The sequence below is a fragment of the Athene noctua genome, chromosome 20, assembly GCF_965140245.1.
Source record: "Athene noctua chromosome 20, bAthNoc1.hap1.1, whole genome shotgun sequence".
Classification (NCBI taxonomy): Eukaryota; Metazoa; Chordata; class Aves; order Strigiformes; family Strigidae; genus Athene; species Athene noctua.
In genome coordinates, this window is record NC_134056.1 from 6,174,383 (window position 1) to 6,193,209 (window position 18,827).

An 18,827-nucleotide genomic window follows, 5' to 3' on the forward strand; every position below is an offset into this window, starting at 1 on the left:
AGTTACCACACAGTGGTCGCTTGGTGATCCAGGTAGAACTGAGCTTCCTGCCTTTTGAGCAAGACTTTGAAGATGTCCCAATGTCATCGGTTGCAATGAAGTATTACCAGGGTTGTTGTTTGTGGTCCTGGGTTTACAGCAGGACAGCTTTTCATGTTATGCAGAATCCTGGAATCATGCTTGTCACAGATGGCACATAGCTTTTATTTTTAATTCTCAGTTGCTGTCTGGTTGCAGAGACACTTGTGGTTTTTATACATTGATCCCCATTCAGTGAAGCTTTTGATCTGATGCTTGATTTTAAACATGCATTTCTGTTTCAGCATATCCATCTTGAAATATCTTTTCTCTTTAGTTTGATTCAAAATTGGACATGCAGAAGGATGCTTAAAGTTTAAATGTCTAAGTCCAGTGGTGTACCTGTAACTTAAAGCAATGGAGAAGGAGAAAGCATGTTTAAATCGCTTCTCTTTTTGGTGTTAAAAATCTGCTCAGAAGATATGGTAATGTAGGTCAGAACCACCATGTTAGAGTATATAAGGCCAATTTTGTCTTCCCTGAACTTCAAACATACCAAATATTTTGTTGCAGGGACAGGAAACTGAATTATAGGTAAGGAATCTTTTCTAGTCCAAGATGATCCCTGTAAAATGTAGATTTTTCTCTTCAAGAGGTCTGCTGTCTTTCTATTCTCAGTTAATTCAATCCTGGGAAGCTCTCAAATACAAATTTTTCTTTACATCTGTGGGATCTTAAGATATTTCTAGTATGCTGAGAATCATGGAGGTTGAATAGCAGATGGCATCAGGGATACTATTGGAAATGAGGACAGTAAATGGAAAAAGAAGCTCAGAAAACTTCCCTAAAGTGCTATTGCATATCAAAGGAGAAAACTACCTCTTTGGTCTTGTAATATGCTTGGCTATTAGTTGTAAATTCACCGTGCAGATCTGATCCTTTGTTGCCTTCTGGATTTGTCAGGGCACTTTACAGATGAATGCATGTACAGGATTGTTAACAGTGTAGCACCACATGAGGGGTTTTTTTGACAGAGGAGGATCATCTCTGCTTTAAATGTATAAAATGATTTTAGAATACATTTTTTATAGATAAAATTAGCACTTGCCCTAGATATTTTTTTTTTTTTTTTTTCCAAAGCTGAGGCCATGTCAAAGGCATAGAGACATGACTTACTATTTGAAATAGAGGGCTGAAACACCTTACTTCTACATCTGACCTTTTCTGGTTAGAGTGAAAGGCTGCATAGTGGTGATATATCAACCTGACAGTGTTAGGTAAACTCTGGGAAGCAGTCCTCACCCTGGTGTTCCTTCCCTGAACAGTGAATCAAAAGGGCTTCCCTTCTAAATTTCTCTAACTTTTTATTGGATGGATTTATAAATTATTTATTGCAAAATGAGGCTCAGTAGTATCTTGAAAGAAAAAAAAAAAAATCTGTTGCAGTTATGTGCGTTGGCTAATGTCTGGAGAAGGCACTAGTCAACTTTCCAGTCAGTCAGTGGGGTAGATGGAGAAGGAAAAGGTTATCAAAACGAGTGGAATGTGAAATAATATTACTGAACAGAGAGCACAGTGTTTTCCAAGTGCATGTGTTAAACTGGGTTCATCCATGTAGGGCTGTGAATAATGCCCTTTCTTTGCTTCCCTCTGCCCGTGTGACTGGGACCGCTCTTACATAACTCCCGAGTGCAAAATAGGATATTGTTTAACCAAGTGCTGCTGGTGAGGGCAGCTCTTGCTGACTCGCTCCGGGGAGATGCAGGAACTGCTCAGCTTCAAATGAAGCAATATGAGGACTTTTACCTCCTTCTCCTATTACAGCAGTTCTTGATTTTTTTCTCTTGCTCTTTATGGATTGGCTGCTGCACTTTACTCCCAAAAGCTCCCAAAAATCTGTCTGGCCAGGAAAGCAGACAATTTGGCTGTGTTCAGAGCCAATGCTGTTCACTTTGGAGGAACAAGGTGCTCTTCAAGCAATGGGGTCGGTTGCCCTCATTTCTTTGGCTTGAGATTGACACCTTGGCTACTTTAGCTTGTACCTACAAATATGAGCAGCCACTAGAGCTATTTTTTGCATCATGCATTATAGAGTAATGGGATTAAAATTCTGCAGTGATCACAATGACACATGCAATTGAAGGAATGTAGAGCTGCAATTCGCTAATGCACCCAATGCTAAACTGTTTGAGGCTCTGAAACGCTCACATCTCTCTGTCTTTGAATCATCCTGGCCTTCGACAGCTGCAGCAGGAAGTTCTGTCACGGAGCTACCAGCTACTAGTGCTTAGCGTGGCCTTGCCTAAGGGATAACTCTTCATATTAGAGTTTGCTAGGATTAAGTAACCAGAATACTGTCAGAGAAGAAGATTAAGAGTGACTTTCAGTCTTATTTCTCCAGGACTGTTTCACGAAGGGCCTCAGGTGTGTGCTTAGAGGCAGGGCTGGGGTGCAGTGTGGGTATTTTGCAGCTGGGTCCAAACTCCCTTTTGTAGGACCAGCTCAGGTTTGATATGCAGAAGGCATGTGCCTTATGTGCCACTTTGCATCTTTACAGCTGGGCAGTCTGGTCATTGATCTGGGGGCGACCAGGGTGTTTAGCTTTGATTCCTCCCATCTCCTCTTTCTGGTGGTATGAACATGGAGCAAAAGGCTGTGTTCGGTTTCTGCAATGGTCACAGACTTTATGCAGGAATCAAAGGGGGAGTGGATTAGGGCCCCTGAGCTCCCTTCCTGTGTTTGCACTGAGACTCTAAATTATCAGCAGCTGACATTTGCACAGAGATAATTTAAGTGTCAACACAAAGTGCAGTTTGGCACAAAGGTTTTGTTGGTTCAGTTTAGTAAAGTCAGGGTAGGAACCTTACTGTGTTGCAGAAAGATGTACTGTGAAAATATCCTTATAAACTAAGTAAATGGTGCAACGTGCTTTCGGCAATACCGGGAAGCCTTGTAGGTATCGCTGTAAGCTTTAGTTTCGTTTAGATCACAGTGGGATGTCTGCTTAAAAGCAGTTCTCCTTCAAAAACCACAGTGGAGCTGCTTCAATTTTTTGACCATTTGGGGAAATGGTCTCTGCCACCAGCACAGAGCTGGTGTACATATAAGGAAGCTCTCTATTGTTTGTTCCTTCTCTTTAGAGCTGCAATCACTAAAAAGCTGACATATTTATGGGATAATGTGGTAGAACCCAGTGATGCCTTTGCAGACTTCTTGCAATAAAAATAATAAAAAAAATCATCTAGGTTTTCTAAAGGTTTATTTTCAAAGTAGACTTCTCAGAATTTCTTTAAAGAGGAAGTAGCTGAAGCCAGCCATGGGAAGGGGTAAATATTTTGCCTCTTTATTTGCACAGTAGTCGCAGGGGAGAACAGTGGTTTGAGGTACTTGGTGTCAGGCAGGATCTGTCCCTTTGCTGAAGGGTAACGCAGTCATTTGTTGGTGTCCTAGTTGTTTTTTGCCAGAAAACAACTTCAGCTTTGAGTAGTAAGAAATGAGCTGTGCGTGACTTACCAGAACTGCTGTCCTGAAGTCAGGACTCATCACCTTGTTCTGATTTTTGTTTCTGTTATGTTAGGAGAGTTCTACCTGGAGTGGTTTTGAGATTAATGTAAATGTTTTGTGGATTTAGAAAGTAGTTTGGTGGTGGTAGATTTAGAAAAACATAAAGTGCAAATTTGGCCGTAACTCCCATAAATTAAGAAGCCTCTGACACTGCTAAAAACATGGGGCGGTATTTTGTTTTGCTATGTGTTTTTGACTGATTCATTTTTAGTAAATCTTCAACCTGCACCCAGAAAGGATGAGCTTGTATTAAGTTTTTATTTGTATCCTGTGACAGTTGGATATATTTTCTGGGGCAGTGGGGTTTTCCTACTTAATTTGCTTTCTTATGTGCTTACAGCTGCTTAAGCTTGTTCACATCAGCTGTCAGTTTGAAATGAAAATTACTCCAAAATTATTATTACAGAATTATTCCATTCCTTCATATCTTCTCTGCTCAATCATATGTCATATCTAAAACCAAAAGAAATGAAAAAGTTGATGGTTCTGTTCCTGTGCTGATTCTGAGATACTTATGAATTTTAGATGTGCTGGCCTTTTTTTGTTTTGCTTTTGAAGTAAAGTGAGAAACTGAGGGAAATATAAATAATCTCAACTTTACTGAAATCTGTAGGAGCTTTCCCCAGTGCTCTGTGACTTTCAGATCAGGTTATGTCTGCTCTGTCCAAGATTTTTGGAGTCCCAGAATAGTTTAAGATTTGCATAAAGGCATAAAACCTCATAATACGGTATCACCATAACATTAATTTTCTAGTCTATAAATATAACTACAGAGAGATACTGATGTTTCACACTTGGATTCATTTTCTCTTCTTTTATGCCACGTTCCTGGGGTGCTCACCATCCATTTCAATGCAGTCTTTATCTCCCACCCTACCCATAGAAGACACGTCCACTTACATTACCTTGGATAGTCACGAGTTGAATTACTGCCAAAGTCTTACTGGACATAGATGTGGAAATATTGCTACTTAGGAATTGGAATAAGCTGATCTTCCTGCCTGTGTAAATGCAGTTCTGCTCTCAAGGGGTAAACTGCTTTTCCAGCCTGTAGGCTGCTGTGCTGTGGGATGCAAATATTTTCTGTAAGAATTTAGACATCCTCACAATGAAGGGGTGCACTAAGATATTTTTATCTGGGCTCTGGAGAAATCTCTGATCTGTGTTTCAGCACTGTCCTGCATGCACTGTTTGCTACGTGCTTTGTCACAGCGGTCAAGTCACAACAGAGCCGGATGCAGTGTGTCGCTGAAACCTCACAGAGAAACCACAGAGGAACATCTCCAGCTCGGTGCTCTGTCTTTGCAATGTGCATCACTGAGGTTTTAGTTGATTAAGACTGTCAGCAGTAAACTCTGCAGCATAACCTGAGATTGTGGGTATCTGTCTTCTGGAGATCGTAACTACTTAATAGGCCCAGTTTTTCAGGAGATGCTGAGTCACCTGCCCAGTAACAGTGGGGCTGGTTGTATCCCTTCCTTCTGCCTGCCTCAAGGCACCTATTGCCATAATGAACTTCTCAGCATTTTGGAAAATGTAGTGCCATGAAAAGGTAATGTTAGAAGGTGGACAGGCTCTGCGGTGTTTCTGTCATTAATATGACAAATACTTATTGCAGTGAATAATTCTGGAGGCTTGGCTTTTCCTGTGCTCTGCTGTGAATTTATAAAGGTGCAGCAGCAGTGTCTATGAAACATGCAGGCAAGGTGTGTAAGGCTCAGTCCTGAACATAGTGCAAGAGAGCCTTGCCTCTGCATTTCTTATTTGAGAGTTAGATGTTCCACAAGATTTCCCCATGTTCTCTGCATGGTGGTGAGTTTTACATACTTTGATTAGGCAGCTGCTTTTCTCTTGTTCAGCAACTGGAGCTGGCTGAACCTTTCTGCGACATGAGTCAAATTTGCTGTCAATTCAAGTGCAGTCTTCTCTTGGTAATGTGACTTAAGGCTGTTAGATTCACACTAATGTTATTTCTCTGGGTTATGCAGACCCCAGTCTTCTTGAATTGCTTCTGTCCTAATGGATGATGTAGTGTGTGAACATAGGGAGTCCCTCAGGACAGTCGTTTGCATTTCTGGAAGAGTAAGCCTTGTTTACAACCTGCTGTCTGTGACACTATACAGCAGCTGTTTCCCTTTTGGAATCATGACTAATTTAGGAGTTTTGATTATTAGTGAATAAGGAGTTAATGACTGCAGCAGGAGCGGCTGGAAAACTTTATAATTATCCATGTATATCCCATGCATATGCTGTGTTAGGTATTAAGAGGTCAATGAACAGAAGCACCAGTCAGTTTTAGTGGAAGATAAGGAAATCCGTCTGAACTCGCGTTTCCTCTTAGCAGTACTCCTCTGCAGTAATGCTCTACATAGCAATTTGAGTTTCGTAACAATACAACTCTGTTGGGAGGTAGATTGCTAAAGAATGCTGAAGGAGTTGGGGAGGGAAAGGGCGTGTGAAGGGGAAGCTTAAGAGCAACTTCTGAATTAAGGATCAACTGCAGTTTGAATCAGAAGTGTAATATAACCAGCGTTTTTAGCTAATGCAATTAGCTAAAGCAGTTGGAAAGCACCAAAATATTAGAAGAGATATCATTACCCCTTAAAGAACTAAGGGAAAGTAAAGCAGAGACCTCAGAATCTCAGAATTTATCTTATTGTTTCCAAGTTTTTCAGTTTAAGCAAATGTATTACACCCATAAAGTTGGGTTTTAAGGCTGGTAAATTCATACTGGTAACTTTCTTGGAGGGAGATGACTAGGACCATTCCCAGTATTCAAAGTATGAACTAAGCAAGGTATTATCTAGTCCTGAAATTATTTATGTTATTTATATTCAATGCTTACATTTATACAGTGCAGAATTTAATTGCTTGTGTTAGTACAACTGAACAGATCTCCAGAAATCATTTAAACATTGTTGGCAGTGCTCCGAATACGTCTTTCCCTGTTACCTCCTCCCTGAAGTTCAGTCTTCCACCCGCCCTGAACACCTCATTCTTTTGTAATAAACTTCTGCTAGGTATCCTTGTGGAACTGTGTTTCTAAGCTGTGTGGCAAGCTATTGGCTGTTGGCAGGGATTTGCAGTTTGTTCACCCAGAGAGTTTGGCTATTTTGCATTCAGGACATGAGAATGGCAGTGCAAGGAGGCAAACTTTTGGATTCAAGGCACAGTCATTTCACAAGGGCCTTGGAGCTGTGTGCTGAGAGGTTCTTCTCTGGTGCATGTCAGCAGTGCATGCTGCTGTTCTTAAATCTTATGTAATGGTCCTTCTATTACACAACATTTAGATGCTCTAAACCCTTTTTAGACCAAATTGACGCCATTGATTGGAAGTGATAGAAAATAAAAAGCGATACACTTATTTAATAATCAGGAAATGCAGCACTCAAGTTTGTGCAAGGGAGTCTGCAGCAGAGCTGAAGTCTAAAGCCAGGCAACTGAAGTCTTGGCCTCCTTCACTTCAGAAGAATTTCAAGTAACTTCTAGCTGTCGGACTCCATTAATCAGCAAGTAACTGTGCCTTTAGTCATCCTGAAGGACTGGTCGTATGAGACACAGTTAAGTGAGTCCTTGTTGCAATATGATACTTATATTTTACCTTTTTTAGTAGCGCAGATGTGACCAGAGCAATTCAAGAGCCTTGTGCCACATGCTCACTGTGCTACTGTCCCAGCTCCATTAATTTGGTCCATCTTTCTGGTCAGAGCTTCAGTGGTGTTTTGTTGCCACAGTGTATCTTGTGTTAGTGAGCATTTCTATAATCTGGCAGAATTATGTGGAATGTAACTAGATAACAATTCCTGAGATCTGGTGATGAAGATTTTTCCATCCCCTGTTGTGGCTTGCTCATTTGTGTATTACATTCAGCCAAAGAATTTAAGGGATCCACAGATTCTCAGATTTTTCCCCACCTCTTCTAATGTTAAAAGTATGGATTTTTCTCTTTGTTTGTTTTTTTGTTGTTGTTGTTGTTTTTTTTGTTTTTTTTTTCCTGTTTGTTATTTTTCAGCTCCCCACTCTACCTTCCTGCTTTCAGGAAAGCAAATTTCTAAACCTTTTCTGCTTGCCTGTTCAGAGAGACCAAACTGGTTATTGTAAAATAGTAAACAATGGAGCTTGGTTTGGAGGCTATGTAAATCAAAGCCTGAAATCCTGGCCCTGCTTTTGAAGTCCATGGCAGAATTCCCACTGTTATTAATGATTCTGCAAATGCTGCCAGTGTTGCTGCTACCAGGAGGCGCCCGCTGCTGTTCAAGATGGTGCCCGCTCGTCCCAGAGCTGCTATGTGAGGTTGTGGAGGGAGGATCAGAGCCTGCAGCTGAAAAATCTGTGAGCGATTGGAAGCATTCTTGAAATTGGTGAAGTGTTTCTGAGTCTGCCTTTATCATTAAGTTATTTTGAAAGGATTGGGTAGTTCAAGAGGGGCAGGGGTGATTTTTTTGTGTGTGTGTGTTTGCATTTTAGTCTGATCTTGGATTTACCAAAGACGGATCTATTTTGGCAGGCAGCGGCCTGGCAGTGATGCATCTCACATGCTGTCTGGGTTTAAAAAAAAAAAGCGAGGGAGGGGGAATGGGAGAAAAGAAAGAAGAAAGAAAACTACACCAAAGTTTTGACTGGAAACTCTGCCATTCTGGACAAGAGCGACTGCTGAGAAGTTGAACTGTTCCACTTAGTGTGGATCAGCTGAATAGCAGCCAAAGCTTTTTTCTGCCCTTTTCAGTTATTCATATCACTCCCACCATAACAGCCTTGAGGAGCTGCATTTTTTGTCTGTGTAAACCCAGAAGACAGTGTGTCTATTGACCCTCTTGCTGTTTCTGGAATGTGTCTTAGAAAATTGTTCTCAGCAAAATATCCTTCATTCTTTCCTGTATTGGAGACCGAAATGGCAGAAAGTGAACTTGATTTTTCAAAATTTCTCCTCTCTTTAATCACCAGTTGCCTTTCATATCAAACCTGATTTGGGGGGAAGAAGGTATGTGCAAGTAACACTATACGAGGGTTTATATTTTGAATTCTCTAGGAGGCAGCATGTAATGCATAGCAGCTTGCTAACGTTTTCTCACACCTTCAGGATCCACAGTGTCCATCATAAAAATGACTGTATCCCCTTCTGCTATTAAATTTTCCTTTTCTGACTGCTGGTCAAAGGCATAAAGTGCTAGGATTGATTTCAGCTCAGTATATAAAGCTTTGCCTAGTACTGCATGCTTGCAAGGACTATGGAGAACTTTCCTTGTCTGTTGTTCTTTTGTTTCTCTCTGATAGGGAGTGATTACTTAACTTGCATGATACTGCTAAACTGCAAAATCTTTCAAGCAGGTGACGAGTAGGTTCAGACTAAATATATCTCCCTAATACGGGTTACTTCAAGGTAAAAGGGTTGCAGGGTTAGCTTTCTTCTAATTTCTTATTTTAGAGGGGAAAGGAATACTTCCGTAAGTACTTCAGTCATGAAAGATTTTAGAGCATCTATGTCCCATCCTGGCACCTGTTACTTAACTTGCACCTGCCATCTCTGGACTCCTGGTGGAATCATTTAAATGTGTGGAACTAACTTGATGCTGTTTGAAAGTCTGTTTTTTGCAACTCAGTGGTTAGGTAGAAAAGCTGCAGGAAATGTGGTTAAAACAGTCTTGAGAGAATAACTGGTTTTTTCCTGCCACCTTCTAGAAGAGACAGAAGCCACAGTGCATGTTGCCAGTTCCTATGGCTATTGAGTTCGGTGTTGTTTTTCACATAAAGCAAGTGCTGTTGAGGCATGATTTTTAAGTGCTGAAGACAGCCACAGTTCTACCGATTTTTTTTTTTAAAAGTCGAGACTTTTGGAAGTTGTTACTGCCCTGCAATTAGCTACTGCCCTGCATTCTCCCCCATCAATTAGCAAGGCTGTGTAAAGCAAGGAAAAAAGATTGGGTTTGATTCTGTTTAATGGCAATTCTGTATATGTTCTGTGAGAGAAGACATCACACATAATATGCCCTACCTGCTGCTAGTATGTTTTTAACTAGTTCAGTATATCAGAGGGATACTTTAGCTGAAGTTTCCTTTCAGAGTTATAGAAAACACTCCTCTGGTGTGATTGTGATTAAATCTGGTTGCCATGGCAGTGGAAACCTGAAGTTTACCCATATGCTTATTGAAAGGTTAATGGTGCTGCAGATACTGGACTGTCGTTCATTCTGGGGAGTGCTTTTCTTGATGGGACATGCATTGGCATATGTGACCTTTTGGGTTTGTTGCTGCCATATGAGTTCAGAGAACTGCCGCCTTAACAAAAGCAGACTTTGGAGAAGGAGGCAATATATATATACACTGTGCATGTTTATTTGGGGACAAAAAGATGTTATAGATGTATGTTTGGGGGCGGGGGGAGCGTGCAAAATCTGGGTATCTTTTGCAAATGTGTGCAGAAGTACGTGTTTGAAAGAAAATTGCTTTCTTTCCCCCACAATTGCCTCAAATGTATATACCCTTTTCTGCTTTTTCATGATGCTGAAAGGTGACCTCATTCTTTCTTCAAGACAGGAGGGGACTTTTTGTTGCATTATGAGTACCTAGCTTTGACATCTCTTACAATTGAGTAATCTGGCAGTCTGTAGATGATCTGGATTGTGGTTTCACAGGTGGTGCTGGAAACGTGAACTCCTCCTCAGTTATCCCTGCCCAGTTAACGGAGAGAGTGTGTTGACTGAGAACTGCATCACAGTATCATCCTCCTATATCTGAAGTCATGGTCTGGTTTTCCAGAGACGGTTATTCCAAAGCCTTTCCTCCTGAAAATACTGTCCAGGGCAGATACTTAAACTCTAAGAAGCCTGAACAAATACTTCTCTGAAGCTGTTTCCATGCACAAGTGAACACTAAAGAAGGCAAAAATTTATTTTCTGTAAAGCTTAACTATAAATTACTCCTAAAATAGCTCTTGTGACTCTCTGGAGCTCCATGCTACTGCATCCATTACTCTGAACGTGAAACTTAATGTCATCAGCTCATTTTTATCATTCTGTGCTTCAGCAGAGTGCAGTAACCTGGCTATAAAATATAATTCTGTTAATACTATAAGTGATGATGTTAGAGTGACATATTCAAGGAATAAAAAAAATTACAGACTTTTTTTATATATTTATTTTAAGATCCAAATACCTCACTGGAAAAATATTTAAACTGTTTGACGCTTGCCAAATGCGTTAAATGGCCAGGAGAAACAAAACATCACTGGGGCTCTCATACAAAAATTCTTGGTTTTGGAACATTCCCAATTTTACTTACTCATCTGTTGCCTCCTCTTATTTGGGGCCAGTTAAGATAGTTTCGGAAACCAAGCATCTACTCCTGTATACATTTAGCTCAGAGTTACTTTGCTCATATCCAACCAATGAGCTTGCTCATGAAAATGAACTCTGATGACTTAATGTTTGCTGGATCTGCCTGGAAATGTGTGATAATGGATTTCTTGTTTTTCTGCTTCAACAATAGAGTCAAGGGACAAATTCCTGAGTTGCACTATTTGGGGGGAAAAAAAAAAAAAGGACAGACAGCTGTATGAGTGGGACTGGGGCTGTTGTAGAAGTCAGCTCAAACAATGGGTTGCTCTTAGGTAGATCAAGAGAATGGGCCTCACAAATGGATATTGATCTGGAGCAGCTGGGACTTGAGGAAGGGGTTGGGAGAAAAGTGTACATGACTCTTACAGCTGTCAGCCTTTCCATGGCTGACTTTGTTTTGCTGGTAAATTTGTGTTTGTAGTACAGGGCTATATTGTTTTTCACTCATATGAGTGGGTGGATGATAAAGTTTAGTAAGCTGTATAGCACTTGGGCAGAAAAAATGATTGATATGGCTTCTGGAAATTTCACTGCAGCAGGTAAATTTTCTAAAGTTATATATACATCCTTTACAGGAGTTAGTGGACAGTTAAAACTCCTGTGGAACAAGCAAAGATGAAAGTCTGTCATTTTTTTTTATTGATTGGATTTATTTATTTGATTATAGTTGCAGTCTTTTCCATTTGATGCTATTGTTTTATTTCCTATTATGCACTCAGTGCCCAGCATTTTTTCTCATTGTGCTTGAATTATTTTTGTAGAAGGAATGTGAAGGGGATCTAGGAAATTCCTACAATTGACTGCGCTTGCAAAAGAAATAACTGAATTGAGGTGAAATAAATTATTGGGTGAGATGTGTGAGCTAGACAAGTGGGAGGGAAGCCTATTTTTTTCCAACTGAAATTTGAAACCTGGCAGAATCTGTTACCTTCCAGTTATGATTACTAAAGTGTTCCATGATTTGGTATTTCATGGATTTATTGTCAGGAAACTATTGTCTGCTTGGAACAGATGAAAGAATAACCCCATTCTGAACTGTTTTTAATGGGAACTTACTTAAAATATGCTAAAATTAATTGCTGTGCTGTGATCAGTGAAATGTCCCCAAATCCTTTAAATAATTTTTAAAGCAATCTTTCTTTCTCCTTTTGTAAAGGGATTATTTTGAAATTTATGGAGTAATTGGAACATAGCACTTTGGGGACACTCAGCACTGTTCCAGGGCTGGACAGGCAGCAGAGGGTGAGGAGGTTCTGTGAGTGCCTGAAAAATGAGTGCAAACTCAGGGTAGTTTAGATTTACGAAGCCAAATCCTGGGCTTACCCCGATGCATGACGAAGCAATGGGAGGAAGCATTTGGTCCCCAGTGGCAGAGGCTCTGCTGGGGTGGGTGGGAGTGAGCAAGGTGGAGTGGGGCTGTGTGGGAGCAGCAGAGCTCCGGCTGGTGGGTGGATGCCTGGTGGGAGAGCAGGGAGCTCCAGCAAATGGGTGCAGGACAGGGAGTGAAGGCAGGGGTGTGGGGAACTTGGGTAGGAAGGGAAGAGAAGGAATTGCTGCTGTATGAAGGCCAACAGCAAGGAAGGAAAAGGCAACTAAAATAAACAGATGGGATAGGCAGTAAGGGAATAACATTGGGCAGTGAAACAGATAACAGAAGGCATTGGGAAGCAGAATTGTAAATCGGAAAACATAAAAGGGTCACTCGAGGACAGGCTGTTCTAGGGAAAGAAGTGAGGTTAATTGCCCAGTGTTCTGCTATGGTGGGTAGTAAAGCAAATCATCTGTGTAGGTAAAAATAGGAAGGGAGTCATGTCTCAGCTGCTTCTTGGGCTCCCCTTTCTTTGTGCACTTCATGCCAGCACTGTTCAAGGAGGTGCAGATAAAGGACTTTGCAGAGAGCACGGTGGGAACGCAAGCTAGGATGTTTTGTCATGATTATGTTGGCTAGACATGTGAAATGAGACAAAACCGTGCTGGCTTTTTTGTCCCTTCCCTTTCCCCGCAAAATACTGCTTGCCAACAGGTAGGTAGTTCTTCAAAGCAGGTGCCATCCAAGGGGGCATGTAGTGGAGCAGGAAGAGTGTCCGTACAGAAAACGTGCATGCCTGTTAAGTGGGCTAGTAGAGGGAAAACTTGTTCAGTGTTTTACATGCAGTACAAGCAGAGATTGTTCACCGAAAGAGCGTGTTGTAACACAAGAAAATAATGGGGGCAGTGTGCAGGCTTATGTTTGATGTAGATGAACTGTTGCACAAAATAGGAGTGAGCCAAAAGCTGGGGTGTTCAGACCCTTATGCTAAGGTTCCTGTGGTGCCTACTGGTAAGGATAGTAAGGTGAGGAGTAACACAATGCAATTTCTTTCCATGTAGTATAAATTATAAATTTATTTTGACATTTCTTTAGGCAAGACAGCAAGCCCAGCTGCGACATCAAATGGCAGAAGACAGCAAAGCAGAATATTCTTCCACTCTACAGAAGTTCAACAGTGAGCAGCATGATCATTACTACACACACATACCAAACATCTTCCAGGTAAGGATCTCTAGTACTGATCTAGAGTAGCTCATAATCTTGCGATTAGAACAGAGGGGTGTATTGCACATTGCCTCAGCTCTAGGAACCTGTCTTTTTACCTTTTAGTAATTTTTGTCACCATTAGCAAATCTTAGACACGGTCTGCCAACCCAAGAGATGGAGAGCTTGGTAGGATAAATTGTCCCTTTCTCTTGCACTAGATATCAAGTGATAAATAATAGAGGAAGGTGACGTTGAATCTTCATGACACATTATGATAGTCTTTGGAATCCTCACAATCTTGCTCTGTTAAACTCTTGTGTCCATGCAGCTGGGGAATGAAAGCATTATTTGTGTTGTTGGCACAGGAGTCAGATGGGCGTCATTACATCTGTAAAGCCTTTATAACCTGTCTTCAAATCAGACTTCACAGATGTTTAGATTTAAACCGCAATAATTCTGCAGTAGTGAATGTCAAAGGGTTTAAGCAAGCTTGCTGATTATGTCTTAAGGTGCCTAAAGAAAGATTAGAGAAAGAACAAAAAAGACATCAGATTTATACTGACTGAAGATCTGAGTTTGTGGTTGGTTGGACTAAGCGATTAATGTAGTAGAACAGAAGGTCTAAATGACTGTTCCATTGTAATGGGTCATAAGCATCAGAAGTGGAAAATACAACCTCTTTAAGGGAGAAAATGTCACATACTTATCTGATGAGAAATAACTGATATTTGCGTAGTAAATATACATTTTCTTATCCATAGCTGGAACTTCTTAGCTAAATGGACAGCACCTCTTTTGCTTCATGGTATTTCAAACCAATGTCTTGAGATAAATTATCTCTGACATCAGATACAAAAATTTTTGCAACATATATTTGTATTTAACGCTCGATCTAATAAGTGCTCTGATTTGTAAGTGAGCATGCTTACAGTACTGCAGATGTATCCTTTTCACTACCAGTGCACCAGTAAGCTCTAGTGCTCTAAGATGTTGAAATAAGTTGTTTTGTAAAGAATTTATGTTGCTTGTGCATCAGTCAACACAATGGGGGATTTTTAAGTTGACAGTGCTCCATGGGATTCCTGCAGCCTAATATGAAACAGGCCATTCCCGTTCAAGCCCTTCTGATCCTGTTATAATCTGTCATAATAGCGTTAGACCACATCCAGTTTCCCTCTGTTGTACACAAGAGGCCCATGGAATAGATGCTGGAGATCATGGCACTGAGTCCATTGAGCAACAGGAAGCATATGTTGAGAAATCCTGGTATGAACAATATATGATGTACAGGACTGCCTGTAAACCAAAAATTACCTTTTAGGGAACAGGGGAAGGGGAGACATTAAGATTTTTGTTTGCTTGGATTCTGCAGTGGAATGAAGTTCAGAACATGTGCAGAAAAAACCGTAAGAATTTATTGTTGCAAAAGTTCTCTTAAAAGCCTTAGGAGCTATCTTTACAAAAATCCAAAGCTGGGGTTTTGACAAATCAGCATTTTTTAACATAGGAAGTTAATTGAAAAATTCCCTGCAATAGTAACCAAGATTACTTTTAGAATGACATTTTGATATTTGAGGGAACAGTGTCACTTGGCACCTTCATGAGAGCAGCTGTTCTAGTTTGTTCTTAAAAATATATTTAAACTGTAAATTATAAAGCAGCTGATTTATGCTGGGGAGAAAAATCAGTTGAAACCCTGAAGTTCATCTTGATATTTAATCTGAATGAAATCTCATGTTTTAGAAAATACAAGAGATGGAGGAAAGAAGAATCGTGAGGATAGGTGAATCCATGAAAACTTTTGCAGAGGTCGACCGCCAAGTGATCCCTATCATTGGAAAGTGTCTGGATGAAATAACAAAGGCTGCAGAATCAATTGATCACAAGAATGTAAGTGTTGCATTGTTTTGGTTGTTGCTTCTTGTTTTTAATATTAATCACTTATGGAGACTTAAATCCTCGGTCCAGGCTGCAGCACAAGAGCTTTATAGTTATAGAACTAAACCAAAGAATAGCTTCTTGTCCCAGGCTACTTTGTCTGAGGCAGGATGTGCTCAGATTATTTCCCAAATCTACTTAATGCCCAGAAATGCTTCTACCACCACCACACTTTTTTTTTTTTTTTTTTTTTTTTTTTTTACTTTTAGGAATATTCTCTCCTTTTTACTAGGATAATTACTTTTTGAAATACTGTAATTGAAAAATAGGCTTCTGCATAGAATAAGGAAGATGGTGGGCATAATTCCAGATACCTAATAATCACCAATTCTTATTCAGATCGGTTCTGTGTCTAACAGTCAGAAAACTGAATGTTTCAGATATGTCTTCATTCCAGTTTTCATAATAATGGAAATATTTAAAAGTATTGGCTACACAAATTATTGCAAACAGCTCTGGCAAAATTTCTACTTTACTGTCAAATCTATCTTTGCAGATTTGAGGTTTGCTAGCAATCTGTAAATGAGGTCTCACAAATTGTGATTGCTGAACATCATTGTAGGAGTAAAAAGCAGCCTTCCTGATAAAAAGGCTGATCAAGAGTTCGACTGAGCTTCCTGATGTACAGTTAGCACAAGGGCAAATGTGTCTTCTATTTTGTTTTAGGAATGATCTGCTCCTTTTGTAAATGAAGTCTCTGCTTGCTCTTTCAGTCCTTCTCATGGATCACATTAGTGCTTCAAATACAAACAGCATGTGTCTTGCTGGCTGTTTGAATTTCTCATACATCTTTTTCACTGGAATCTTTTCTGAGTTATTCAGTGCCCAGAGCCTGGAGACTGCCATTAATTGGCAGCATAAGCCCGGGGCTGAAGTTTTGAAATGAATCCACTGCTTTCTGCTTGGCAACTGCTCTCACAGAGAGCAGCGTAGGAAACCAAGGAATATGAAAATTACTCTTTCAGGGTAGGAGAAGAGGGAGTTGGGGCACAGATTTCCATGTTAGAACAACATACCCTTATTTGAGGTGCTGCATGGTAAAATAACGTTGGGGAGATTTATATCTAAGACTGTGCTCTGCTTGAAGATTCAAGTGAGGTCTTAGTAAAACACACATAAGGCTTAGCTAGGTGTTTGAATTGCTGTGAATTTCATGTTCAATTTAGTCTTTCTTGCACACAGATAAGTCAGATTGATGGCTCGTGCACAAGTATGACATTAGAAAATGGTGGTTTTGAGCATTGATAACTAAGGGATCTCCTGTAAACACCATGCTAACAAAAATGTATTTAACCAAATTTGTTATATCTGAACAATTACAAAGGTTTTAGCATGTTCTACCTGGAAAACAGCTATACCCATACAGGAGTCTTTTTTCTTAAAAATAGTCACAAATTTTTTTCGTTTCTGGAACAGTAGTTTCTAACTTTCTTGATAACTGATATGCTTGTTCTTGCCTTTCTGTAACATGCAGGTCCTGCTGCTTTGTAAGCGTGGCCATAGGTGCACACAGTAGCAGTTGAAAAGCTGTATTTTATCTATTTCCAGATAATGTACTGCCTTTGCCACTAATGCAGAGTGTTACAGCAGACCTTTCCCATCTCACCCCTTAATGTTCTAAGAAGCAAGTTTGGGCTTTCTTAGATGACCATCAGGAGAAATTTCCTCAAAATTCAAATTGAAGGTTGTCTCCTTTACTCACTTTTTTTAAAGCTTGAAAAAATTTGTATAGGAAAGTCAACTAGATCTGTGCTGTAGTCAGCTTTCAAAATGAGGTCAGATTCCAGCAAAGTTGAATGCAAGGACAGCTGGTGATAATATAGCTAGTACAATGGTGAGCAAAACCAAGAGCCTGCTGAGCAGGAAAAACTTTGTGTGAAACTCTGGACCCACTCAGACATGTGTTTCCCAGCTGGGAGGAGATCTCCAGGATCTGGTAATCATAAACAAACGTACAGTATCACTAAACTTGAAATGTATAAGGTCAGACAATATGTCACTGAGAAAAGGCAGTCATGCATTTGGAGTTCTTATTTAGCTCTTGCTATCCTTTGGGTTTATTTTCACTTTTTCTACCCAGCTATCGCATATCGAGTTACTGAAGAAGGGGGAGAGTAAATGAAAGCTCTGCTGTTAGTACAGTAACTTCAGTTCAGAAACCAGAGCCTTACCTGGAACCACCACAACCAATACAGATGTATTTCTCAGAAAGAAAGTAATTACAGAGAAAGCACCAATTCTAGTAATTTACCTTGTGTACCAAACCACTTGTCAACTCTAGATGAAAGGATGTAAGAACCTGCAAGTTCTGCAGGGTTTTTCGTGCTGCCAGTAAAATATTCCCAGCTCATGGTAAGGCATTACTGTGTAAAAAGGAAAAGCAAAATAAGAGCAGTAGAGCTTTGCACTTCACGTAGGTATCTCGGAGCTTTTCGATAGTCAATTTTCAGCTTCAGGTAGGTTTACTACAAACATTGGTCTGTGAAGGAGGGGTATCTGGGGTGTCTGAACCACTATGATTTCTAGCATCAGAATTGTGTAGTACAACAGTAAGGAAGGACCTATTTCTGTAGTGACATCGGAACTGTGGAAGTGCAGGCTGCTAGCAGGCTTCCTTTCCACAGCCAGCTCCGTGTTCCCTCCCTCTGTGGATGCTAGCGGGGTTCTGGAAGATCATTTTTCTTCTAGGGCCCCTATTTTGTCAAATAGTGTGAAGAACCAGAATGACATATGGGACAGATTTAATACTTTGTATATTCTCTACAGCGTAAATATTACATAGTTCTGCCTCGTGCCAACTTGCAAAATGGCCAGTCTTTCAGGCTTAGTTACTAAATTTGCAACTGTGTAAATAGGATTGCTTTGTGCCCTCACTGAAATGTATTGAATTCCTCCTGATAGCGATAGAAACTGTCTGGATTTAGCTGGGAATACTGGTTACCCCTGTGTTTTTAACACAGTTGTAAATATGCTTCTTTTTCATGTCCTCTTTCTAACAACTTGGACGACACAGAGGTCATGTTGCAAGGCTAAGCTGGAGTGACTGCTAGGTGAACCTATGCAGAACTTGCTTCAGAAGGCTCTAGCAGCAGATAAAATTAATTTATTATGGACTTTGGAGTTCCTGTTATGACATTATCTCTCTGATATATGGAGCATGCTGGTTATTTTTAGCACCATTGTAGTGGAAGGATGTTTTGACTAACTGGAAGGAACACTGTAAAATTAAGAGGGGAAAAAATGAAAAGCTCCATGCATATGATAAAATACTAATAGAGTATTTAATGTAACCTTGTGTGTGTTTGTAGTCTCTTCTCTCTTCATTCTTCATCTTGCTTTCATGACTATTACTAAAAATCACTTCAGATGTTTAGATCTCAGGAAGTTGTAGTGTCAAACTAGGATGAGATACTGGAAAGTGTTGTTCTACCTTCCTAAGAATTTTGCAGGAATTT

The 18,827-nt window shown here is 40.2% G+C and overlaps 1 protein-coding gene across 15 annotated transcripts in view; it reads left to right on the plus strand.

Moving 5' to 3' along the window:
* Positions 1-18,827, plus strand: part of FNBP1 (formin binding protein 1) — a 97,754-nt gene that overhangs the window by 52,873 nt on the left and 26,054 nt on the right. For all 15 annotated transcript variants that reach the window (XM_074923745.1, XM_074923747.1, XM_074923750.1 and 12 more), the window contains exons 7-8: positions 13,321-13,449; positions 15,178-15,324. In XM_074923745.1, the coding sequence (XP_074779846.1) occupies positions 13,321-13,449; positions 15,178-15,324 (276 nt within the window). The remainder of the gene's footprint in view (positions 1-13,320; positions 13,450-15,177; positions 15,325-18,827) is intronic.